At 41.5% G+C, this 26,590-nt stretch overlaps 1 protein-coding gene across 1 annotated transcript in view; it reads right to left on the reverse strand.

Annotated features, from left to right (window-relative positions):
* IWS1 (interacts with SUPT6H, CTD assembly factor 1) overlaps positions 1-26,590 on the reverse strand; it is an 801,761-nt gene that overhangs the window by 131,595 nt on the left and 643,576 nt on the right. The window contains exons 15-16 of the mRNA XM_044070501.1: positions 2,400-2,511; positions 1,091-1,237 (exon numbers count right to left, since the gene is read on the reverse strand). Coding sequence (XP_043926436.1) covers positions 1,112-1,237; positions 2,400-2,511 — 238 coding nt within the window. The 3' untranslated portion in view covers positions 1,091-1,111. The remainder of the gene's footprint in view (positions 1-1,090; positions 1,238-2,399; positions 2,512-26,590) is intronic.

Raw genomic sequence — 26,590 nt, forward strand, 5'->3', positions numbered from 1 at the left:
CTGGGAATTGAGGTCTTTATAAGTGATCTACCTACCACAATCACACTTCCCCCTCTTAGCTGACATTGACAAATCCTTTATAATAAAGGCACGAAAAAATAAAGTTCCCTAATGGGGTACTACACTGAATAAGTCTAGGCAATGGTGGCAGCAATGAAAATGTGGTGTTCAGACAGAAGGGAGCAAGGACCCTACATTCAGACTGGTGGCAACATAATCTGAGGCTCTTTCTCTCATATGTCCACTTATGTACTCCCTATGTCCAAGGGCTGAGGTTATACGTTAGACATATGCAGTGTCCAGAAGGTTATGGCTTTGGTAGGTTCACCTGGCATTAGGTTGCCTCAACTGAATCCATTCAGAATACTGCAACAGTGTTCCAAGGAAGAACAGTGAATGATATTGCAACAGTTATCCCTATGATAAAAGTACATTTAATAACTTCAAATAAACTTTTAATGAACTGGCTAACAACAAATGCACACACACTACCATTTGGCTTTAAAAAAGAATTAAAACATCTTGGACAGACTGACATCTGCATCTATTTAAGACACCCACCTCTTAGAACTGTACTTCTGTGCTGAATTACCAGCATGACCACTCTAGAAAACTTTGAATCTTTTTTAAGTCCTTTCTGTGCAAAGAAGACTAAGTATATAATACTATGAAATGCTGCTGATGATTATTACTGTGAAACAAAAAGTATTACCCCAAAATACATGTCCTACAAAGCCTTATTAATGCAGTGTTTTGCCAAACATTTCCTACAAAGAGCTTGAAATCCAGAACTTTATGACCACTGTCTCTTGAGTATAGCATTATTCTATTTCTTACAAAAAGCAAAATGTGAAAAACCTATGGGTAGCTTCCACTGCTTCAGTTTCAGAAGCAGTCTTGGTTCAAGAAATGACCCAGGACATCTAAAGCACTAACCCATAAAAAACATTCTTCCTCATGAAGCATAATAAATGTGTCAATGGGCAGTAAAAGACACTCATGGGCAAGCAATAGCTTTGCAACAAGTCAATGCACAGACACAGCACACCAATCTGTCCTATGCACAAACCATGCAACTACTAACACTTACACATTTCCCTCCAATCACTGGCTACAGGGGCATCCGATTGCCTTCTATGCTTATTTTCACAGCTCTCTGAGCCTTTTTAAGTCTTCTAATTTCAGCAAAGTGACGTTTATGCTTTTCCAGACGTGAAATTCCCTTTCTAATAGGTCCCTGCTCAAAATAACAAAAAATGCAAGGAGGAGAAAGCTGAGAAGCCAGAGACTTCCTCTGTTCACAGAAAGACAAGCACCAAGTCTTCAAGTGCAGGAGTAACCTTACATTAATAAAAATGAGTAGCACTGTACCTTAAACACACTACGCACAAGCAAAATGATGAAAAACAAAGCACAGCAAATAAAAAAACTTACTGAAAAAAAGCTGCAAAAGAACGTCAAGCTCAATATTTGGAAAACTATGGCTGAAATGTGATGATCAACAGCTTCTGCATACTGAGCAGCCAAGTGCTACACAACTAGGTGGAATTTTAATACTAACTATTCTCAGAGACTGTTGAACATGTTGAGTAAAGTTACAATATGGTAAAACCACTCTTCTTATCATACTGAGGTATGACGTCTGCTTTTCGCACTTCACTAAAAAATGCCAGTCAGCATTCAGTACCCACCCACTACAAGATACTGGACAACAGATTCTGTGAATTAAGCACTAATGGTTCCATAAATGGTGTCCTGTAAAAGACAGCATGCTTAATTCAGACAGGGCAGTTTATGGACATGATGGCGGTGGACATCTTATTTATTATGCTAACTGCCCTGCTACTTTGACCAATTTTTATCACTAAAGACCATTCAAGAAGAAATGCTCATTTCTTTGACTATCACTTCATAAAATTACCAACACAAAAGTAAAGTGCTCAGGGAAAGATAATAAAGTAGAAATTAATTAAGAGCACAGAAAATGAAGGCTTCACTCTTAACTTGGAATTCATGACCTTGCCACCAAGGATGACACTGCAAACATGGCAAAACTTCATCTTTTTGCTGGGCTGAGGATAACCAGCTTCACTGACTGTTTACACAGAAGTTCTGCAAACGTATTCACTTAAATATGATCACAGAGCAGAAATGTAATTAATCATTACAGAGTCCACCAGATTTCAAAATGATGCTCCTAGCAAGCATGGCATCCCTCACTCTCAAACCTGGGGTACTAATAAAGGGATCCATCAGTCCGTCTTAAAAAAAAATAAATGCCCTTTAAATCTGTGGATATAGAGGGTAATATAGACTAAATTACAGCTACATTAAGCTGGAGGATAACTGCCATAAATGCACTTTGTCAGGTCAGCTGTCAAAGATACCACAACACTTACCCGTGAACCTTCAGGATCGGTATTCCACTTGGGTCGCACCAAATAATCTCTGTTGGATGGTACTGGCACTCTAGCACGAGCACAAAATCCAGGCTCACCAGGCCTCAAGGCTCTAGAGAAAAATCACAGCAATACAAAAAAAAACATAGAACAGACAGTATTAGCCTAGAATAAAACATAAAATTAATGGCTTTCACAACTTCACTGCTGACAAAAGACAAACAAAAGTAATAGCAAATCTTCAGTGCTGTAATATATAAACATTACCTGCCCGTTTTAAAAAAAAAAAACTACACATATTCAATAATCAAACTCTTTTGTAAAAAAAGGCTGGAAAGGCTTGATGCATGACTGAACCAACAGAATAATGAAATGGAAATCTTTCCTCCAATCAGCTTCACAATGCATAGTGCTTATGTACCTCCCTATTTGGCTAAAGACTTTTACTAAGCATTAAGAAGCCCCATGGCACAGAGGAATAAAGTCGTTACTGCTCCCCAGATGACTTGTTTGATTAGCAAAACAAGCACTGCAGGGGTCACAAGGAGAGGATGGGAGTGAGCAGTAGATAAGCCCATCTTGGGAATGGAGGATGGGAGGGAGTTAGCCTATGCTCATCACTGCAATAAAGTAGAGTTACGAACCTTGGAAAATGTGTAGTGCGTTACGTAACCAGTGTGCCTCTTAGTTGGGAGGTTGTGCATGTTGGGAACTGTGCATGTACCTGCTGAAAGCAGAGACTGTGGAGTTAACAAGGCTGCCATAAAGGTGGTGGATGTTAGTGCACACTCTCTGGCAGCATTGTGACATTGCATCAGCATTCTCAATCTTACCATCAGGCACAGACATAGGTCACGTTGATCTCAAGTGATGCTAAGGTGGGTCTTGCAGACCCAATAAATGTTAAGAGGAGGAGGTGGTGGCAGCTAGTCAGCAGCAGGGAGAAAAAAAAAAACAAGGTGTTTTTTTTTTTAATATAATGTATGCTAACAGAGTGCTGCTGGTACTACTGGAGTAGTTTATAACCACTGTACAGTACAGGAACAGAATATGTATAACTCACTGCTCCTAAATAACTGTCATGATGAACACTAGCAAGCAGTTCTACAATGAAAACAATAGAAGTACCTTGGCAACAACATTCCTTAACAGCAAGCATCGCTCAATGTGATTATATGCCTGCAGCTGAGGTAGTAGTCTGAACTGCTGAACAGGCAGCTACTGAAAGAAAAATGTTTGCTTAGGCTTTATAAACTGCAACATACACAAAACACAGACCTGTTACAGTGAATGTCAGACACAGCAGCAGTATGGCTTAAAACACTAAGGACTGCCATCAGCATATTCAAGTGGAATGCAAACTTTTAACACTGGCAGGAGCACTGTTTTTGCCACAAAAGTTCAGTACATCTTGCTTGGACCCTCACCTCAAAGTACAGTTCTGTGAGCTGCACTTATCATAAATGTAGATGCTCAAATTCCTTACTGCTGCAGCAACTTTTGGCTATTTGGATTGAATATGGCTCAGGAGACAACTGGACAGTTTTCAAAAAGCTCTGGCTCCCTCCCACACCTAGACTCTTGACTGCTGATTAGCTAGCTCCTTGGAGGGAAATCAGAAGTCAGATTGTAGACAACTTCATGACTTTCTTACCCAAACATAAAGAGAAAGCTTATTAATCTTGAAACCCCAGTAATATATAAACATATAACTTTTTATCACAACTAGCTATATACAGTAGAATGGGGATGGAGGGTGTTTGCAGCTACTGTAGCAGTGAGGAATCTGGGCATCTAATGTTATGGTAAGTGCAACTTACACAGCTGTACAATGTTCAACATTTGCACTGCTGCAGTAGCTTTTGTCTATTTGGGGATGATTACCAAAGCTTATCCAACTGAGGAGAAGGAGGAGGAAGAGTAAGGGTCCAGGAGCCTCTGCAGAATGGTCCTAGCAAAGCCAGTCCTGAACCTGGAAAAGGAATTCAGTATGTAATGTTTTGTATAGTATGTACAGAGGACCATGTAGTTACCTCTAGAATGCTTCTAGAGTCCACTTTTCCAATAGCTACCAAAGAAAAGAATACATTAGAATGTGCCTTAATCCTGCCTGATATGTTTTACCATGGTAGGAATAACAAGAAAATATTTAGTATGGAGCAACCAACTGGAATGTCTGAACTGAACAGGTTGTCCTTTTCCAGTCCCATACAAGGAAGTTGTACAACTTTCCTAAAGGAATTAATACTGACAAGATAATACCAGAGTTGCAAAGGTATGACCAGATTATAAAGAATCTATTTTCCCCATCATTCAAATTCTAAAAGAAATAAGGGTGATAAATGGCAAGATTCAAGGTATACTCTGAAGGTAGTAAGGGCATATATGGGTGATTTTTTTCAACAGATAACCCTATATACATGGAAAAACAAAATAGCTCACCCAAAATGAATTGTTGAAACCCGGATAATTTCTTGCTGATATTAGAGCAATAAACCAATTAATTTACCAAAAGGAACCAACAGCCAGAATAGCTGGTTCAAATGTAAACAGAAAACATTTCTAACAAAAAGTAAAGAATCCAAATAACTGTCATCTGAATAACAGGTAATGTTACATGTTAAGAGAAAAACCTACTTGTGTAACAGTTTGGGCAAAGTATAAAATGAAGCAGAAGATCCACACGCACACATGCTGAAATGGCTGATAAATACCCTTTGTAAAGGAGTAAACGGGTCACAGGATAGTAAATTACATATGTTTGGGAGAACCACAGGTAATAACTCTGGCTACAACCCTGGCTACAGGGGAGGCACCAACTAGAAAACAGTCTCCACTGGTTAATATAAAAATACCTAATAAAAGGATTTCTTGCCTCCTTTACTACCTGATGGGGAAGGTATCTAAATGGTATTAGACCTGCATCACCCTGGCCAATTCCATAAGAAGGGAGAACCAATGTTGTATATATGCACATTGGGAGAGTTTTTCTGAATTTTTATAATAATAATCTAGACATCAGTGGAAAAGATGGAAATGCATACAGGAACATTTCTGACCAAGGGAATGAAAATGCATTCATTTTACAGGCCAGCCTGCAAGGAGTCCTTGTGTAGAATTTATTCAATTTCTGTTCTGAAAGAAGGTGAACATATCTACTTGAAGTGTTCCCCACAACTGCATCCATTCCTGGAAGTACACCTAATTTAATTTCCATTCATGAGAGTCTGTCCTAGTCCTGCTCAGTGTACCTGTCACTACATGTTGCTCTGACAGTATGTAAAATGCTTGGAGGGTTATACAGTGCTGTAGAGTAATTCCCAAGCTATCACTGCCAGCCTGCAAAGAGGTTATAAGCTGGTGCAGCCTGTTTATGTACCACATCACTGTGGTACTGTCTGTAATCACCTGCACGGTCATGGGGCCCACAAGTCATTAAGAGATTCAATAACATGGACCAGAACCAGCACCTCTGATATTTATGTGCTTTGGTCTGTTTGCTAACTCAAAAGGTAATGCAGAGAAATGACAATGTGAACCAGACACAGAATCTGAGAATTTTTCTAAATATGTGGCTATGGGAATGTAATAATTATCTTTTAGGTCTAAGGTTACTGTGAAATTCATTAAAGGAATAATAGGTAACAGACTGAAGGGTCAACATTTTGAATTTTGGTACTTTTACAAATTGGTTGAGAATGGAAAGACAGAGAACTGGCCTCCAGAAAAGCTTGTTCCTTGAAACCAGAAAATATAAGGGTCTACTTCTGTTGTTTGAAAACACAGTTTTTCAAACACCAGAAAGCTGAACCCACTTTTGCAAAAGTGCACTTCCGTGAAAATCAGTTTACCAAACCATGGTACAGTAGGGATAAGAAAATCTACCCTTTTCCCCACTGCAGTGCAATCTCAGAGTTGGTATGTATAAGCAGCAAAAAAAAAAAAAAAAATCATGCTGATGCAAAACCTGTTATTTTATCAACTTTCTAAGTTTGTAAGAACAATATTTTAAAAAGTCCCTATTTTTGGGTCGTTGTCTCCCCATTACTTATGTCTTTGTCCAGATTTCTTGTTCTAAGAGGTTGAGAGGTATGAACTATATTAAGAACCTTGAATCCATGCTCTCTCGCACACCAGTCAGTACACATGACAATGAGCGGGTTTGCCAGCATGCACACCTCACCTCCTGCTCCATCGAAATTCACATCACACATACCTACATATGCAGAGGTCCTCACCAGAAACGCACCTAAACACCAGAGACCTCCCAAACACAAGCATACTACACATAATACTTCCTCTGCAGAACACATTACACATAATAGGTCATGCACCAGTGTCTTACGGTAAAACACAAAATGAAACATATTAGTGATAGGTGATTCCATTGTGAGACGCACTGATGTCCCTCTCACCAGGGTGGATAAGGAAAAGGTCACAGTCAACTCTTTGTCAGGTGCTGGGATATGCAATAACACACATGCACTCCAAGTCTCTCAACAACTCTGTCATAGTCCATGCTGGTGTAAACAACTTGAGACGCTTCTCTCTAGACTATATGAAGAGACGTGACTGAGCTCTCGGACTGTGTGTCTCAGGCAGGTATGCCCCTAGCCTTTCATTTAGGATGATGCCTCAATACAAACAGAAAATGACTGACTTCAATAATTGGCTTAGCTTCTGGTGTCATTCTAAGGGGATCCATTATCTGTCAGCCTGGGATGATATGACTGACAGACCTTGACACTTTGCCAAAGATGGTCTGCATCTGTCACCCTGGGATTTCGGCTACTAACCAAGGCTCGTCACCCCCATAGTGACTTTTTTTAGGCACTGTCTCAAGGACAAAATTCCCAAAGCAAAAACTCCATTTAAAAACAACCTCGAGGTTCTGCTGCTAAACGCTAAAAAACTGCACTCACTAGAAGAGGTTCTTCACGTTGGAAGATGCAGACATTTGCGTAGTCAGGGAGACCTGGTTCAACGCTGTGGACAGCACCCCAGCTATACAGAGTTATAGCTCCTTCCACACTTTCAGACCTCAAACTGAAGGAGTGAAGACAAAAGGAGGTGGTGTATCAATATTCATTAGTTAAACAGTACGATTCCCTGGAGACACTTCAGGTGTAATTAACTGTTGGTACGACACCTACTGAAGTCCTTGCCAGCTACAGAACCCCCTCTATGAATCAGGACACCCACTCTGCCTATTTGGATCTACTCGAGTCTATCAAGATACATCCAAACACCATGGTTTTGAGTGACTAACTACTCATCCACTGACAGGGTAAATTATTCATGCTCAAACTCATTTGCCCAAGGGTTCCTCGACTTCGTTAACTCCAAGGGGTACCAACATCCTGGATCTGGTGCTTACCAATATGGGCGACCACTATAGCACCCACACTGCGAGGTCCGCCCTGGTGATATCTGACCATAGATTTGTCTCATTCGAAGTAACTATCACACCTGACTTCCCCCAGCAGCAACTAAAAAACTTCTCCAAAGCAGATTATAACCTCTTACTGGATGGTATAAATAGCTTCACTGCTCCTCCTTCCTCAGATGGAACTGGCAACTATGTCAAGCTCTACACCAGGTATAACTGCACTGACTCAGCTATACCTGACAGGACCAAGACAAGTTCCCCAAGGAAGAGCAAACCTGCCTGGAGGATAACTGCCATTAACAGGCATTACAATAACAGGAAGAAATTGCTGACAGTAAGAGGAAGCGAGCTCTCCTAAACTGGAAACACTCCCTCCTCCGTTTAAACAAGCACATAAGACTTCTTGTGAAGTCCTCCAAAGCAAACTACCAGCCCAGTTTAGCTTCCTGAACAAAGGACAGCCAAAAGGCATTCTATAGTTCCATCCATAACCTAAAAGGAAAGGCACACATTTGTGCCAAACTGGTAGTTAATGATCCTACATATACTGAGCCTATGGACATAGCTAACCTGTCCGACAGGTTCTGTGAAAACTATACTCCCCTGTCCTCACCACACATACCCCATAACATCCCTACTACCTGTCCCCTACCTTGCATCTCTAAATCAAAAGAGCAGGTCGTAAATGCCCTCTCTAAGGCTAAAAACACAGCATCTACGAGACCTGATAACATCCAAGGCTGCGACCCACATGAACTCCAACACGAATTAGCAGCACCACTGGGTACTCTTTTCAGTCACAGTCTAAGCGCTGGCTTCGTACCAGCTGACTGGAAAACAGCCACTGTTATTCCCTTCCACAAAGGTGGTGCTTCCACTGACTCCAGGAACTACAGAACTATTAGCCTGACTAGCCTTATCTGCAAGGCCACGCAGCGAATCATCATGGACCTTATCAACAAAGATATAGGTAATCTCCAAACACTTGACCCTACTCAGTCTGGATTTGTCAAAGGGAGATCATGCTTGTTAAACCTGCTGGACTTCTTGGAGACAGTCAACAAGGCCCAAGACAAGGAGAAGTCTGTGCATACAGCCTTCCTGGACTTAGGCAAGGTGTTTGACACTATCCCTCACTCAGGCATCATTGACAAACTCAACCAACTATATGGGTCGCTAACTGGCTCATTGATAGAACCCATATAATCAAAATAGGGGAATCCACCTCCAATAGCAGACCTGTAACCAGTGGTGTTCTACAGGGATCAGTCTGGAACAACTACTGTTTGGAATCTGTTTCTCCAAAGTACAAGCAAAATCTAAAGGTCTGTGGCTGACAAAGTTTACTTGACGAGTGCAAACTGGGAGAAGTTATAGAATCTCCAAATGATGTCAACATCCTACAAGAGGGTCTTACACAAATAAATGATTGGGGCCAAAGACATGGCCTAAAAGTCAGTGTAAAAATATGTATTATTCCTTTCGGTAAAAGCGATGTTCCTGCTAACTACCACATCAATAGCGACACCTTACATATGCACTCAGTGGTGAGAGACCTGGGCACACAGGTCGACAGCAATCTTACCTTTGACCACCATGTCTCCACAGTGGTAAGAAGGGCAATCTATGCTGCTCATCTCATAAGGAAGGGCATTGCCTCCAGAAAAAATAAAGTCATAACCTCCTTGTACTCTTCCCTCATCAGGCCAATAATTTTATATAATGCTCCTTTAGGTAGGTACCTTTCCAAGCACCTGCAGCAACTGGAGAAGCCACAAAGGATCCTCAAAAGGAAAATTCATGGTCTTCAGCATCTGTCATATGGGGACTGTCAGAAATCACTGTTACTTTATTCTGTTTTATACAGACTACTCAAAGGTGATCTCTGCCTCGCGTACAAGACAATCTCTGACCCTGCATTAATAGAAATGCTGCATATTCATAAGGCAAATGGTATACAGGTTACTCGCTCTAACGACCTTAACCTGGTATTTGACATTAATAAAACCTGCTGGAGGGACAGATTTGTCTCCCAGAGGTTACTACACCTTTGGAACAGACTCCCACTTCATGTCAAACAGAACACTTCAATGGCCCTCTTCACATGCAATCTGGGCAATTGGATGGGTGACTGTAAATTATCCCTGGGAGGTTCCACCTTTGTCCCTCTTGGACAGGACAATAGTTGCTGATCATGGAAATAATGGTAAGAACTTGGCTAGGCTTGTAAGGGCCCTAGGGCCATTAGCCTAGTAACTTCCTATGATCTTATATGGTGATTCCCCAGGAGATGAAGTTAATGCAGAAAGATGGGGAAACTGCAGAAAATGAGTATAAAGGGATAGGATCTGACTGCATCAAAGGAGGAGGACAAATTTACAATATGTCCCAACAGGTCATCTTTCTTTGGTACAAAGAAAATCCTGAATAAAATATTCTCCTTACACCTCTAAAGGGATCCTATCTAAAGCCCAACAGATAAAGAATAGTTGTGCAAAATCTTATGATAACCATAGATGTCCTTCTCTTCTGTGCTGCAGTATTCTTTCCATATGGTTTGTATTCCGCCAAATGCCCTGACATCCGGCATGTATACAAAACCTTACTGCCACTGCCTGTACGTGGGACTTTGCACAAAGGCACACAGAACGTCGGCCATAAAAGGGACGTCCGCATGTACCATCCTCAAAATAAGTTAGCCCCATGATGAAAAGAAATCCAAAGGGTACATACAAAAGGGAGTCATCCTAGGAAAGAACAAATAGTGGGGGGAGGTGGGTGGAATAGAATACTACTACATAGAAGAGAAGAGCATCTATGGTTATGGTAAAATTTTTACACAACTATTCTATGTCCTTCTATTCAATGTTGCAGTGTTCCTTACATATGGGAGAGTGCAAAAGCTCAAAAGAAACCCAGGGAGGAGGATGGAAAAGAGGAAGACAATGAAGAAGCATTTTCTACACATCTACATAGAATTGCCCTAGAAAATCCTGCCCTGGATCTGGAGATAGTGTCCAACTTGTAATGCTTTGTAAATGAACAGATGACCACGTAGCAGCTACCAAAATGGAATAAGCATCTAGACCGTTGAAGAAGGCCCCTGAGGAGGCAACAGATCTGGTAGAATGGGCTTTAACAGAGGATGATAAAGATTTCCCACGAAAGTCATAGCAAAATACAATAGCCTCAGAAATCCATGAAGATATAGTTTGTTTAGAAACAGATAATCCCAAAGCCCTGGGATGAAAAGACAGAAAATGTTGATCAGACTTCCTAATAGACTTTGTTTTGTCAAGGTAAAATCTGAGTTGTCTAGCACAAGGAATGCAAAACCCTCTTATTAGGAGACTGAGGTGAAGGGAAGAAAGTAGGCAACTGAATGGAATGATTAAGTGGGCATGAAAGATGGATTAGTTCTCAAAGATGCTCTGTACTTGTGGAAAACCAAAAAGGGGAATGAAGCCATCAATGCCTGAATCTCAGAGACCCTTCTAGCAGAAGTTAAAGCTACTAGAAGTACTGTTTTTCATGCACAAAATTCAGAGAAGCAGAGGCCGCTGGCTCAAAAGGGACCCGAGTAAGCTTCTCTAAAACACAGTGAAGATTCCAAGGAGGAGGAACTGGTTTCCTGGGAGGTTTCATGTGTAGGACGCCTTTAAGAAAAAGCTCAACTTCCAGCCTGGAAGCTAAGGCTGGGGACACTGGCAAGCAAGCAGACAATGCAGAGCAGTGGACTTTGACTGAGGAATAGGAAAGGCCACTATAAAGCAACTCACACAGTTAAGAAAGCACTATCCACAGTGAGTGGGCTCTCTTTTCTTTTGTGACACCAGATAGAAAATCTTCTCCACTTGGAAATATAAGACATCCTAGTATTGGGTTTCCTGGCCCCCTGCAAAACCCTAAGCACATCCTTAGAAAAGAAGTGCTCAAAAGGGATCAAAAGTTGATCACCCACAAGGTCATCTGCAGAGCTGACAGATGTGGATGAATTAAGAATCCGTTGTCCTGAGTGAGTAGTTCCAACTGGTAAGGTAACTTGTAGTGATGACCCTTGGCTAACTTCAGAAGTACAGGGACCCAATGCTGTTTTGGCCAAAAGGGGGTCACTAGCAAGATGTTTTTTTTTTTTCTGTAGAATTTTCAGCAGGACTTTTTGAATTAGACGGAAGGGAGTAGGGTTGTATAAAGAAACATCCCTTTCCATGAAAAGGATAGAGCCATCCACCTTCCAAGCCTGAGGGTGAGGGACCCTGGCACACAAAAAAAGAGTAAGTAGTCTGTTCAGAGGGGAGGCGAAGAGGTCAATTTCTGGTGTACCCCACCTGAACTAGATCCAGGAAGACATCCCTGTGAAGCATCCACTCGTGGAACTGTATCATGGATCTGCTTAATGCATGTGCCATTGAGTTCTGAGCAGAGGGGAGGTACACAGCATGGAGTGTCACTTTGTACTGGACAGCCAATGCCCATGCTTTGATGGCTAGGTAACAAAGAAGGTAAGATTTTGTCCCCCCTGCTTGTTTATGTACCAAAGGACCGTGGTATTGCCTGTAAGAATCCTGAGTGGTTCTGACTAAAGTAGAGGATGAAAAGTCTACAAGGACAGAATCAGAGCCCTCATCTCTCTGATGTTGATGTGCTCCCCCTGTTGAGAGGTGGACCAAAGACCCTGTACCTTCCCAGAAGCAAAAGTTGCTCCCCAACCTAAATCTGAGGCATCTGTAAACAGCTGCTGAGCAGGCTGGGGTACTTGAAGTGGAAGGCCTAGGTTCTGACAGAGTTACTGCATCCATCAAAGCAGCTCCATTTTCAGGCAGGGAAGAAGAGTAATAAAGCCATATAAAGGATGAGAACGCTGGGACCAAACTGAAGAGCTAGGGGGTAAATACCACTGGAAGCTAACCCTGGCCCCCCCCTGGGGCCTTCTCAGGTAAGAGAAGGAGAGGGCCTAACCACCTTAGGAAGGGAGAGGGGAGTAACCTGAGAGAGCCCTCGGCCTGACTGACTTGCCTCCTGCCAGAGGCTGCACTTGTAATAATAAAGTTCTGTGAACACAAAAGAAATCTCGGTGGAGCCACCGGCCTCCACCTATTATTCTCCAAATGCAGCGCGTAGACGGGTTCTTGTTCTTCTGTCTTTACAAACCACTGGAACTTTCCATTGTGTAATTTTCCAAAGGCAGCATGGGGATTGTGGAAGTCATGAATCCCAGCAGTCTCAGAAACTCCATGGCCATGATGGAAGGAAGAGGCAGAAGAGATTCCATGAATTCCATTAGAGAGGGAGGGCTTTTTCTGAAGAAAAGAAAATCATTATCAATTCTGTCCGGAAACTGCTCCCCAAAAAAATGTGATCCTGACTAGGAATCAGACTGGATGTTTTTTAATTTATTGAACAAAGGGGAATAGCTACGTCCTGTTGTGGTTTTAATAGATCTGGGTTGCTGGCAAGGAAGAGAAGGTCAACCAAGTAAGGGTAAACCTGAAGCCCTTTCACCCTTAGGTAGGCAATGTTCATGGCTAGGTACTTTGGGAATACCCTTGGAGCAGTGGAAAAACCAAAAGGCAAAGTGGAAAACTGAAAGTGCAAAGAACCCAAAGAGAAATGCAAGAATTTCCTATTACTGAGGGTGAATAGGGATAGGCAGGTAGGCATCCTTGAGATTCAGAGAAGCTAGGAAGGATTGAGGAGGAGGAAACCGGGGAAGAAGAGATGGTAGAGATAGCATCCTGAAAGAAGGCACCACCAGGAATGTGTTTAATAGGGAGAGATCCAGAAGAGGCCTCCTAGGGCCATCTTTTCTTGGCACAAGAAACATCTTGGAGTAAAACTCCTTTCCCTGTTGGTCTGGAGGATGCAGCCTGAATGGTGCCTTGATCAGAGAGCTAAGCAAGTAACAGACAGAACAAAAGAAGTTCCACAAACAAGAAGCTGAAAAAAAAATGAAATAAAAGAACAAAAGACTAACTAACAGAAATTTACTGCATTAACACTCAAAACACTCTAGCGCTTCAGCAAACAGCCTTCCAAGAGTAATACAAAATTACCATAGATAAGCACCTTATATAGTCATGACTATTGTACAATCAATTAGATATTTACAATTAACCTGAGAATTTAAACCTAAAGGCAACAGTGTATTAAATTTAAAAATATAAATGGATTCTTTACATAAAAGTTTCTTTTAAAGCACATCTCCCCAAGTTGTACACAAATTTCTTTCAAGAATACAACCCAGTAATAAAGAAAAATTGCTATCATGTTTATCTCTAATGCATGGCAATAGTTGCTCTCTGCTTTTTGTTTTTTGATCATTTCCTTGATACATTCTTGTAGTCAACAACAATCAATCAGGAACAGAAGTTGTTGACTATAAGAAGGCTGAGGTATCGCCTGGAAAGGTGGAAGAATCTTCCAAGTCGTGAAGTATCCCTTTGGATGATGGAAATGACTCGGGAGTCCCGAGTGATTTCAATCCAGGCTGAAAGAGAAAGGCGAAGTGATAAAGGAGTATGACTTGGAAGAAGAACTTGATCATTCCAGATAATTTTGCCTGGGCTGAAAAGGCTGTTGAGGAGTAGGGGCAGAAACAGCAGACTTAGACTGTGGGGGGGGGGGGGTCTCCTGAAAGACTTACTTGGCCTAGATCCAGATGAAGCAGAAGTGGTGCAGTGGTCAGGTCTTCTGATAAAGGGAGTCTTGGCAGGAAAATTCCTATGGAATTTAGGGAGTGGGGAAACAAAAAGTGTTTCAAATCCTGGAGCTCCTTACCCTTTTCCTTCGAGTATTTAAAAAGTTCTGCAGCTGCTGTGCCAAAAAAGGCAGAGTTATCCAAAGTAGCATCAAACAATTTGGCCTTTATGTCATGAGGTAGTGACTGTATCGGTAGCCTAGAATGCCTCCTGAGAACAGAAGCAAAACCTGCTGCCCTGGAAGATTCCTCCAATGCATTATAATTATTTTGATGGAATGTATAACTATCTGGGAGAAAGCAGACAAAAGAGAAAGAGTTAGTGACTTGGCCTCTGAATCAGGTAATTGGGAGAGAGCCTGGGAAGCCTGAGAAAGCAAGGCCAGAGAGTACCTAGACATCGGTGTCTGGTAATTAATAGCTCCATTAGCCAAGGTGGTAGAAGTATAGATCTTCCCCAACCTTTCCAAAATCTTGCTTTCTTTGTCAGAAGGAATCCGCTTTGCAGAAGGTGACATGTGAGAAGACTTGTCAGAAGTAAGAGAGACCACAGCTGGGTCAGCAGAGGGACATTTGAAAATAAACTTATAGTCATCAGGGACCTCATAAAATCAGTCAGGTTTTTTAGGGGCAGGGGCTTGAGAATCAACTTTTAGAAGTGGATGCAAAGGCATCTAAGAAAGGTGGAAAGACTAGTGGAACTGCAGAGGGAGCAGGGGCTTCCAACTGGAGAAAATCATATCTCTTTTTAGCTCCTCAGAAATTTGAGAAGAATCTCATTTAAAGAATATCCTCACATCTTAATAGTTTCCCCAAAAGAAAACTCTTCTATGGGGGAATATCCCCGATTAGACTCCTCCTCCTCTGGAGAGGGATATTACAGAGAAGAAGGAATAGTACAGTTGTGTACACTTACAATAAATGTAGATGTTCGAGTGTATTCACTGTTGCAGTCATTACAACTGGGTTATCCTGCTGGCAGGCTACCCTCAGTCGGCCTGAATTCCAAAGTCTAGGTCCGGCGTCGGTTGTTGTCGCCTCTTCCCTGACGTCAGAGTGCCAGGGGTATAAAAGATGCAGCCAACACCATTTTCTTCAGTTTTTCTTGCCCCAGATGTCAGGTGTCCCCAAAAGGGTAGGCTAAAAATATGTCAATAAAACATGCATGCACCAAAATATATATTTTGCCTTCATCTACAAGCAAATACACCACATAGGATGTATAGAATAGAGAAGTACAGATAAGTTCCAGCAAAAAAAAGGGGGATGGCGGGTGGGTAATCTGGACTGCAACAGTGAATACATTCGAACATCTACATTTATGGTAACTGTACACAACTGTACTATGTTCTTCATGTTTCACTGCTGCAGTCATTACAATTGGCCTTGAAATACCACCAGAAAGAATAGACCAGGGTCCACAAAATGATATGATTTAGCGCTTTTGTTTTTAATAAAAACTTCTTCAGAATAACAAGTGCAAAGAAGCTAACCCTATTTATACACTCACATATACCCTTTCCCCAATTACTTGTAGGCAATTAGTTGATAAAAATAATGACATCACAAAACCAATTACAAAAACAACCGAGTCTAAAAGGCACATAGTTACATAAATACAAAATTCCATAGATATGTACATACTGAAATACAAAACTAAAAATAACCACAAATTCCAACATATAAGTATGTTGTGTTTTCAGTTATATATAACCTTCTGCTTTTAATCTAAATATAGAACTAATGGAAATATTAGTATTTAAACCTGGTTCTTGTGTTGCATTGGTTCTCAGCTGCCACCTGAGTTCCTTAGCCTCCAGGTAATCAGTGAGGGGTCCACCTCTATCACCTAATACAACCTGTTCTAAAATAGAAAACTTAAAGTGGTGTCCTTCATTATTTTTAATATGTAGAGCCAAGACATTCTTGATGTCTTGTTTTTTGATGTCATAATAGTGTTGATACACTCTACTTCTAAGTGCATTGATCATCTTCCCTATGTAAAAACAAGGACATTGGGTACAAATTGCTAAATAGACGACCGCCTTATTGCTACAAGAGAATTTCTTTTTATGTACAAATTTCCCATAATTTGGTATAAGAATCTCCGTCCCTTCAGCTATTTATTGACATTGCATACAGAAATCACATTTGCACATGCCTTTATTTCCACAATAAACTTCAAGTGACTTTTCTATCATGTTCTTCAGGGTTGTATCTTTTTTGAATACAATGTTGGCATCTTTCCCACTGTATCTGTGCATTCCTTATTAATGTTAAACAAATTCCAATTATGTTGTATAATTTGTCTAAGATCTGTGAACTGCTTGTTGTATTTAAAAATTGCAGCTTTGTTAAAGATTTTGGGCTCAGTGCCCCTGTCCTCTGTGTAAACATTTTCCATGCTTTTACCTAACAATGGAAAAAAGTGTCCATTTTCTCTCTTGTTCACCACTTCCTGTAGTGTATTTTTCACGAATTCTAACGGATAACCTCTCTTTTTTAACATATCAGTAAGAATATTGATTTGATCTACAAAATCACAGTGGTTTGATACCACCCTAGCTAATCTTACCCCTTGCCCCTTTATCAACGCCTTCTATTGATGTATAGGATGAAAACTACTGAAGTGCAATAATGTATTAGAATATGTAGGTTTCCTAAATATAGCGGTCTCAAAACATTTACCCAAATTGTTTTTGCTTATAGTAATGTCTAAATAGTCTATTTTATCAAGTGAAATACTGTGTGAAAATTCAAGGAAATCTGTGCTTTCTTCAATAAATGTCAAAAATTCTTTGAGCGTGTCTTCACTGTTGTTCCATAGGATTATTATATCATCCAAATAGTGGTCATAGTAGCTCCAGTGTTTTGCAAAGGGACTGCTAAAGATGAATTCCACTTCCCAGAATGCTAAAACCATATTGGCGAAGATAGGCGCACAAATAGCCCCCATAGCTACTCCCTTACACTGTTTAAATAGTTGCTCTTCAAAAACTATGATGTTGGTATACAAAATTAGTTCCATCAAGCTCCTAATTGTAAGGATACGATCATGCGTTAAATTAGTATGTTGACAAAGAAATTAATAAAACCATTCAATGCCAGTAATATGTGGAATAACTGAAAACAAGTCTTTTACATCTATAGTCACAAAAATCAGTGCTTCATTATACATATTCCTGTTGATCTTCCTAAGTAAATCCCATGAATCTTTCACTATCCAATTGTAATTAGAAAGAATGTCCTTGAGTTGTAAATCTACAAATTTAGCAATGAAATAAGTTTTTGATGCTTTTGCATCAACAATTGGTCTAAGGGGGGGGGGGTTCGCTATGTCTTTATGCATTTTTGGTATTCCAAAAATTGTGGGTATTTTAGGATGTTTCACTTCCATAAAGGAACGTTCCTCTAGGGAAATTTGTCTATTCATAAGAAGTTCTTCTAGTAGTATGTCAACTTTTCTATATATTACATTCTTCTCATTCAGACTAACCTGACAATATGTCTCAGAGTGTAGAATACCAAATATTTTATTGAAGTATGAGTTTTTATTCATAATAGCCAACCCACCCCGCTTATCTGGTTTCATAATTCTTCTCTCACTATTATTACAAAGATTCTGTACTAATTGTTTCTCATATATACTCCAGTTGTTTTCCATTTCACCTGAAGCGTTCTTGTTTTTGCATATCTCCCTAACATCATGTTCACACAATTTTTCGAATGTGTGTACCACGGGGCAAAGGGGGGGGGGGTGTTAAATAGACTTGATTTTTTGTATACATTTGTGTTGTTACTATCTTGAAAACCATCTTTAAAACAAAACTGAAGGTTCAATTTTCTTGTGTATAGCTTTAAGTCAATCAAAATGTCATCTAATGCTGCTTTTTTACTTGGGACAAAAGACAGACCTTTATCAAACACATCAGCAATATTATTATTAAACACAGTGTCACTGTAGTTGTAAATCTTGAAGTTGTCACTTTTGTTGCAATCTGAAAAGGACTATTTTCAAAACTGTTGTTGAAAGACACATCAAAAACATCTAAAACATCTACTATGTTTTCCCTCTCCCTCTGTAGTTGTAACTGTAATGCCTCATTCCCCCTCTCTGATTCTTCAGTCGTTCTGAACTCCTCAGAGGGGGGAATTCTAAAGGGTCGAGGTTAGTCTCCCCCTCACCATCTGGTTCAAAGTTTTCACCGTCTGTATCATTAACAACCCTATTGCCATAGTTATTATTAAATTTAGATTGACTTCTAGGAGGTGACGGGTATGCCCTCTGTTGTGCATACTCCCTTTCATCCCTTTTAAGCTACACCTCTTTTTTAACCTTCAAATCAGAAATATAATCTTCAATACTCTTAAAAATGTTATCATATTGTGCCTTTTTAGATTCAAACAATAAATCCGCCTTTATACTAGTGTTAATACTTTTAATTTTGTCTGATATTACCATTTTTCTGTCATTGCCTTTCACAAGACAGTCTAAAAGTTCACAGCCATGCCTGTTGAACATCTGAATAAGTTCCAGATGTAGTTAGGAGTCCTTAATAAGTTCTGTAGGGTAGCACCATAACGTAGCCCTTTCGGTATCTGCTCCCTCGTTTACATTCACGGAGGTAGCTATTCTCCAGTTGAAGCTTACGGTAGTCCAAACTAAATGTTTCAAACAGATTAAGCTGTTTGTTGAGTGAACAGTTCGTGTCTATACTTGGATTAAAAGCAGATGGTTATATATAACTGAAAACACAACATACATGTTGGAATTTGTGGTTATTTTTAGTTTTGTATTTCAGTATATACATATCTATGGAATTTTGTATTTATGTAACTATGTGCCTTTTAGACTCAATTGTTTTTGTAATTGGTTTTGTGATGTCATTATTTTTATCAAGTAATTGCCTACAAGTAATTGGGGAAAGGGTATATGTGAGTGTATAAATAGGGTTAGCTTCTTTACACTTGTTATTCTGAAGAAGTTTTTATTAAAAACGAAAGCGCTAAATCATATCATTTTGTGGATCCTGGTCTATTCTTTCTGGTGGTATTTCAAGGTCTACTTGTGGTTTTGCACTGGTTTAAGTGAACTATGGAAGGAGTAGACTGTGTGGACCCACCCACACTTAATTCCTTGGCAACTTCACTTCACACTCTTAATATTACAGTTGGTAATCTAGTTCAGCTTATGGAAAAGCTGACCCAACAAAAGGATAGCGTACAGACTTCTCATGTTAGTGGAACAAGCTATAATACTGGAGAGGACGATACCAGCATGTTCGGCATTACACCGGCTCAACATTACCAATCTACGAATGCTACCACATCGGGTAGGGATGAGGAAAGTACAGTTTTGTACCTACCATAAATGTAGATGTTCGAAGATCCACATTGCTGCAGTCATAACCTGTGGGTAGTCCGCTGTCCTCGGTCGGCCCGAATACCAAAGTGTTAGGCTGGCGTCGGTCATGGTCGCTCAGATCTGACGTCAGTACGCCGTGGTACTAAAGCGCATGACCGACGTCATATCCTCAGTCTTTCTTGCCCCAGATGTCAGAAGGCCCCAAAAAGAAAGGCCATAGCCAAAAACAGAAAACCTTCAAACACCCATGTACAAACACTATTTACAACCCAAACCACCCCAAACTACAGTGGGGAAGGAGGGAGGGTAAATTGGACTGCAGCAATGTGGATCTTCGAACATCTACATTTATGGTAGGTACAAAACTGTACTATGTTCTTCATCTCACATTGCTGCAGTCATAACCTGTGGGTAGAATCCCAAAGCAAAGGTAAAGGGAGGTTGGCAAAATCATAAAGCATTGGGAGCTGCTAACATGCCCTGTAAAACTGCAGTGGCAAACCCAGCCCTAGATTTGGAATAAAGAGGGAGATGGTAATGTTTAGAAAAAGTGTGCACTGAACTCCAAGTAGCTGCCTCCAAAATATCTTTAGTAGCTACACCCCTTAAAAAGCAGTAGAAGTGGCAGTAGCCCTAGTGGAATGAGGTCTGATTCCAGCCGGAATCTCCTTACCATGATGAGAATAACAAAAAGCAATACAATGGCCAATCCACTTAGAAATAATTTGTTTTGAAACAGGTTTCCCCTGAGAGCCCAAAGCAAAAGAAACAAACAACTGTTGAGACTGTCTGAACCCCTTAGTTCTGCTCAAATAATAACGCAACTGCCTGTGAATATCCAAAGAGTGCAAAATTTTCTCCCCTTTATTTTGGGGATCAGCATAAAATGTAGGCAAATGAATAGATTGGTTCAAGGCCACATTTGAAACCACTTTAGGCATAAAAGTAGGGTTAGTACGCAGGGATACCCTATCCTTATGAAAAATCAGGAAGGGTTCAACTGCCATTAGAGCCTGTAATTCAGATACCCTTCTAGCAGACGTAATGGCCAACAAAAAAGCAGTCTTCCAAGACAAAAACTTCAACTCAGATGTAGCTGCAGGTTCAAAAGGAGGTAAAGTGAGTTTTTCCAACACAAAATTGAGATCCCAGGAAGGAGTAGGAGCTCTAGGCGGGGGTCTCATGTTCTTTGCCCCTCTAAGAAATTGCTTAAACAAAGGATGAGAGAATAATGGTGGGTCACAGTCATAGTGAGCAGAAATGGCTGCAGCATGAACTTTTACAGAGGAGAAAGACAACCCCTTGTCTAATAATTCTGTAAGATACTGAAGTGAAACACTCAAATTAGGCCCTGAAACATCAAATCTCTTTGCTTTGCTCCAAATAAAAAATCTCCTCCATTTATCAGCATAAACTTTCCTTGTACTAGGCCTTCTGGCCTCCAAAATGACATTCAAAACTTGTTGAGGAAGCTGCGACCCCCCAGGTTCTAGAACAGAATATGCCAGGCTGTCAGATGCAGGGACTGTATCCTGACATTGAGGAAATGATTGCCTGCCTGGGACAAAAGGTGAGGAATTGATGGCAAAGGCCAAGGAGGCTCCCGTACCAAACTCCTCAGCAGAGGGTACCAGTGCTGCCGTGGCCAATCTGGAGCTATTAGAATCATGGAGGGCTTGTCCAGTCTGACCTTCAAGAGCACCTTGGGAAGGAGAGGCAGAGGAGGAAAGGCATAGATGTGAAGATTGTTCCAACTGAATGATAGAGCATCCACTTTCCAAGCTTTTAGATGAAACATCTTTGTGCAAAACTTTGGCAACTGGAAATTTAGTGGAGAAGCGAACAGATCTATGTCTGGAGTCCCCCAAATCACTGTCAACTGTCGAAATATATGAGGATCCAACTTCCACTCGTGGGGATCCACCATCTGTCTGCTCAAAACATCCGCTAAGCAGTTCTGTGCTCCTGGCAGAAACCTTGCCTGAAGAGTGAGGTGCAAACTGAGAGCAGTCTCCCACAAAATCATAGCTTGCCTGCAAAGAGGGTACGAATGGGTTCCCCCTTGCTTGTTGATGTACCACATGACAGTTGTGTTGTCTGTTTGAATCAACACTTGTCCTGGGTGAAGTAGATCCTTGAAAGCCATCAATGCAAATTGGACTGCTAACATCTCCTTCAAGTTGATATGCAAATGTTGAAGTCTGGCAGGCCACGTGTCTTGAACCCATTTTCCATTGAGGTGTGCTCCCCAAGCCTTGTCTGAGGCATCCGTCGTTAAGATCTGACTCGCCTCTGGTCGGGTCACAGAGAGTCCCTTGTTTAGGTGACATTCCTGAGCCCACCACAAAAATTCCTTGTGAATGCAAGGTATTATCTGAATGACAGTGTCCAAATCGTGGCAGTGTTGAGTCCATACACTTTTGAGATACCATTGTAGCTTCCTCATATGCAGTTTGGCATTGGGAAGCACCAGAATACAAGATGCCATGAACCCCAAGGCTTGAAGGACTGTCCTTGCAGTCAGCCTGGACCGTAGAGACAATTGTTGGAAGTAAAGGGTAAGATTTCTTTGCTTGTCCGGGGTCAAAAATGCCATCTGAGAGGCTGTATTCAGTCTCACACCCAGAAAGCACATGTCCTGAGAGGGTACTAGACTGGACTTTGTTTCGTTCACAGAATACCCTAGGCACCTTAACACTGCCATAACATACTGTAGATGGTGAAGTAGCTTGTCTTTGTCTTGAGCAAGAATCAGGCAATCGTCTAAATAAGGATAAATTTGTATTCCTCTTAACCGTAAGAAGGCTATCACCGGAGCCAGAACCTTTGTGAACACCCTGGGCGCAGTAGATAAGCCAAAGGGCAATGCAGAGAACTGATAATGTAAAGTTCCAGCCCGAAAACGCAGGAATCTCCTGCAACTGGGCCTGATAGGAATATGAAGATAAGCCTCTTTGAGATCCAGAGTAACCATCCAGTGATCTTTGCCTAACAGAGGCAGAAGTTGTTGCAAAGTCAACATTTTGAATTTTGGAATGTCCAGGTATGTGTTGAGGATAGACAAATCCAGAATTGGCCTCCAAGTGTTTCCTTTCTTTGGAACAAGAAACAGACGAGAATAAAATCCTAGGCCCACTTCTGACAGAGGGACCTGCTGTATAGCCCCCATTTGAAGAAGTAAAGAAATCTGTCTGTGAGCCTCCACCCTTTGCTGAGGAGGAACGTCCGGCATGCCTTTGAAAGGAGGCAATGTGTGGAAATAAAACTTGTAGCCTCGGTCTATGATGTCCAACACCCATTTGTCCTGAGTGACCAAAAGCCAATTTTGCCTGAAAAGTGCCAACTTTCCTCCCAGAGGAGCTGCCAGACAGGAGGGATCTGGCAGCTGAAGATGCAGGTCATTGGGTCTGTTTACGAAAGGACTGACCCCTGCCCTCACCTGTAGATTGTGCAGGGGAACTCCACGTCCTAGGCCGGAAAGAACCCTGAGCTCTGCCCCTACCACGTCTAGATCTGCCCCTAGACTGTAAATCAGAAGAAGGGTAACCCTTAGTAGGCCAATTTCTGCTAAACTTAGGGGGCTGCACCTGCAAAAAATCCTTAACAGTCTGCATAGACTTAGCTTTGTCTTCCATTTTCTTCAAGACTGACTCCACAGGAGAACCAAACAAAACTTCAGACTGAAGGGGAGCATCCAAAATTCGAGCTTTAACATGCTCTGACAAGTTCTGATCCTTAAGCCAGGCGTGCCTACGAATAACTGATCCAGTGGCAGCCACCCTGGAAGAAGCCTGTAAAGCATCGAAACCACACTGCAAAGAATGCTTACCCACCTGATCAGAGGCATGAACCAAATCCTGTAATTCCTTACACTCTATGCCCTCTGCCAAAGCATCTACCTTAGATTTTAACTGAGTAAGGAGAAAATTCTGGTACTTCAACATATGAAACTGGCAATTCAAAGCCCTCATTGCGAGAGTGGAAGAGGTATACACTTTTTTACCCCACCTATCCAAAGCTCTAGAATCTTTATCCATAGGAACTGGATTCTTTACAACAGAAGCCCTGACACCCTTAGGTCCCTGGCTAATAGTTTCTGGGTCAGCCCTTGGGCTCTTATACAAATATTTATGAGCCTCTGGCACTCTGTAATATCTATCTGGTTTAACCGGAGCAGGAGGCAAAGAGTCTGGATTAAGAGAAGCCTCAGAGAAAACATCCTGAACCACATCCAAAACAGGAGGTATAGCCAAGGGCCTATGTTGTGGTAAAAACAAAAATTCCCTAAGCCTCTTTCGGGAATCTGAGAAATCCTGACCTTCCCATTTAAAATGCTCTCTCATAGAATGCAGGGTTTCTGAAAAAGAAAAATCATCTGGAGGAGAAGCAGAAGGACTAGAATCCTCTGCGTCTGAATCAGAATAAGGAGGAAAATCCTGAATGTCTTCAGCCGAAGACTCTGAGTAATCTGAAGAATGTTCCAAACCTTCCACCTCTGGCTCCACCCTAGGCCTCTTATCTGGAGGGGGCATAGAACCTCTGATTAAAGTAATCAAATCTTCTGCCATTTTTAGCATGTGTTTTTTAGGTACAGAACCTGCAGAAAGTACAGTTGTGTACACCTACCATAAATGTAGATGTTCGAGTGTCTTCACTGTTGCAGTCATAACTGTAGGGTGCTCCTGCCGGCAGGCAGCCCGAGGTCGGCCAGAATCCCAAAGTCTGGGTCCAGCGTCGGCTGTATAGGCTAGTACCCTGACGTCAGTACGCTTTGGTACATAGCCCTCAGCCGACGCCATCTTCTCCAGCCTTTCTTGCCCTAGATGTCAGAAGTCCCCAACAAACCAAAAATGAATCCAACAAGGAAACACAAATACACCACAAAAAAGGAAAAGAGGGGATAGGAGGGAGGGAAACCCTGACTGCAACAGTGAAGACACTCGAACATCTACATTTATGGTAGGTGTACACAACTGTACTATGTTCTTCGTGTTTCACTGTTGCAGTCATAACTGTAGGTGGAATCCCAAAGCAGTGTAAAAGGAGGAGGCTTTAGATAGAAGAAGGGAGGCAAGAATACCCTGCAAGACAGCAGAGGCAAAGCCTGCCCTGGACTTAGAAAACAAGGGAGATTGTAGTGCTTGGAAAAAGTATGCACAGAACTCCAAGTGGCAGCTTCCAAGATATCCTTGGTAGGGACTCCTCTGAGGAAAGCTGTAGAAGTGGCAGCTGCTCTAGTAGAGTGACTTCTAATGGTACCTGGAAACTGTTTCCCATGATGAGTGTAACAAAATCTGATTCCATAAGCAATCCATTTGGAAATAGTTTGTTTAGAAATAGGTTTTCCAAGAGAACTGGAGGCAAAGGAAACAAACAATTGGTTAGACTTTCTGAAATCTTTAGTCTTGTCCAGGTAAAATCGTAACTGTCTGTGCACATCTAATGAATGCAAAATCCTTTCCCCTTTGTTCTGAGGATTTGGAAAGAAAGTAGGAAGGTGAATTGTCTGATTTAAAGCCACTTTCGAAATCACTTTAGGCATGAAAGTAGGATTTGGTCCTCAAGGATACTCTGTCCTGATGGAAAATAAGGTATGGTTCCACAGCCATGAGAGCTTGCAACTCTGAGACCCTTCTGGCAGAGGTCAATGCTAACAAAAGAACAGTCTTCCAGGATAGAAACTTAATATCTGAAGATGCAGCAGGCTCAAAAGGAGGCAAAGTAAGTTTTTCTAAAACATAATTAAGATCCCAGGCAGGGACAGGAGGGGTCCTTGGAGGCCGCAAATTTTTAGCCCCTCTCAAGAACTGCTTCACCAAAGGATGAGAAAAAACAGGAGGATCAGAACTGAAATGCGCAGAGATAGCAGAAGCATGAATCTTAATGGAAGAAAAGGAAAGTCCTTTTGATAAAAGTTCCAAAAGGTAAAGCAAAATAGAAGAGAGATCAGGTACCTGAGGATCAGAACCTCGGTCCCGCATCCAAATAGAAAACCTCTTCCATTTAGAAGCATAGGATTTCCTAGTGCTAGGCCGTCTAGCTTCCAAAAGAACATCCAAAACTTGTTTGGGAAGACTAGAAGGAATCAAATTCCTTTGAAGAGCCAAGCTGCCAGGCAAAGGGTCTTGAGATTGGAATGTAGTAACTGACCCTGATGCTGGGACAGAAGCGAAGGGTTCAGTGGGAGAATCCAAGGAGGTCCCGAGAACGGGAGTTTTAAAGTTGGATACCAAAACTGTCGAGGCCAATTTGGAGCAATCAAGATGAGGAACTTGGGCTTGTCCTGTTTTATTTTCAGTAATACCCGAGGTAGTAGAGGAAGAGGAGGGAAGGCATAAGCTGAAAGGCTTCTCCAGCTGAAGGACAGGGCATCCACTCTCCAAGCTGCTTTGTGGAAGGACCTGGTGCAAAAGCGAGGCAGCTGATGATTGAGATGGGATGCAAACAGATCTATCTGGGGACATCCCCAAACTGCAGTAATCCTGTTGAACAAGTTGGTGTCTAGCATCCATTCGTGAGGATCTGAAATGTTTCTGCTCAGGCTGTCTGCTAAGAGATTCTGTTTCCCTGGAATGAATAGAGCCTGGAGATGTAGATTCAAATTTAGAGCTGAGTCCCATAAACCCACAGCTAGTCTGCAAAGGGGGTATGAATGAGAACCCCCCTGCTTGTTGATGCACCACATGACCGTGGTGTTGTCTGTGCGAATTAGCAGAGGGCCTGGTTGTAGAAGATTCTTG

Source organism: Protopterus annectens, chromosome 4.part1 (assembly GCF_019279795.1).
Source record: "Protopterus annectens isolate FY-2018-M chromosome 4.part1, PAN1.0, whole genome shotgun sequence".
Classification (NCBI taxonomy): domain Eukaryota; kingdom Metazoa; phylum Chordata; order Ceratodontiformes; family Protopteridae; genus Protopterus; species Protopterus annectens.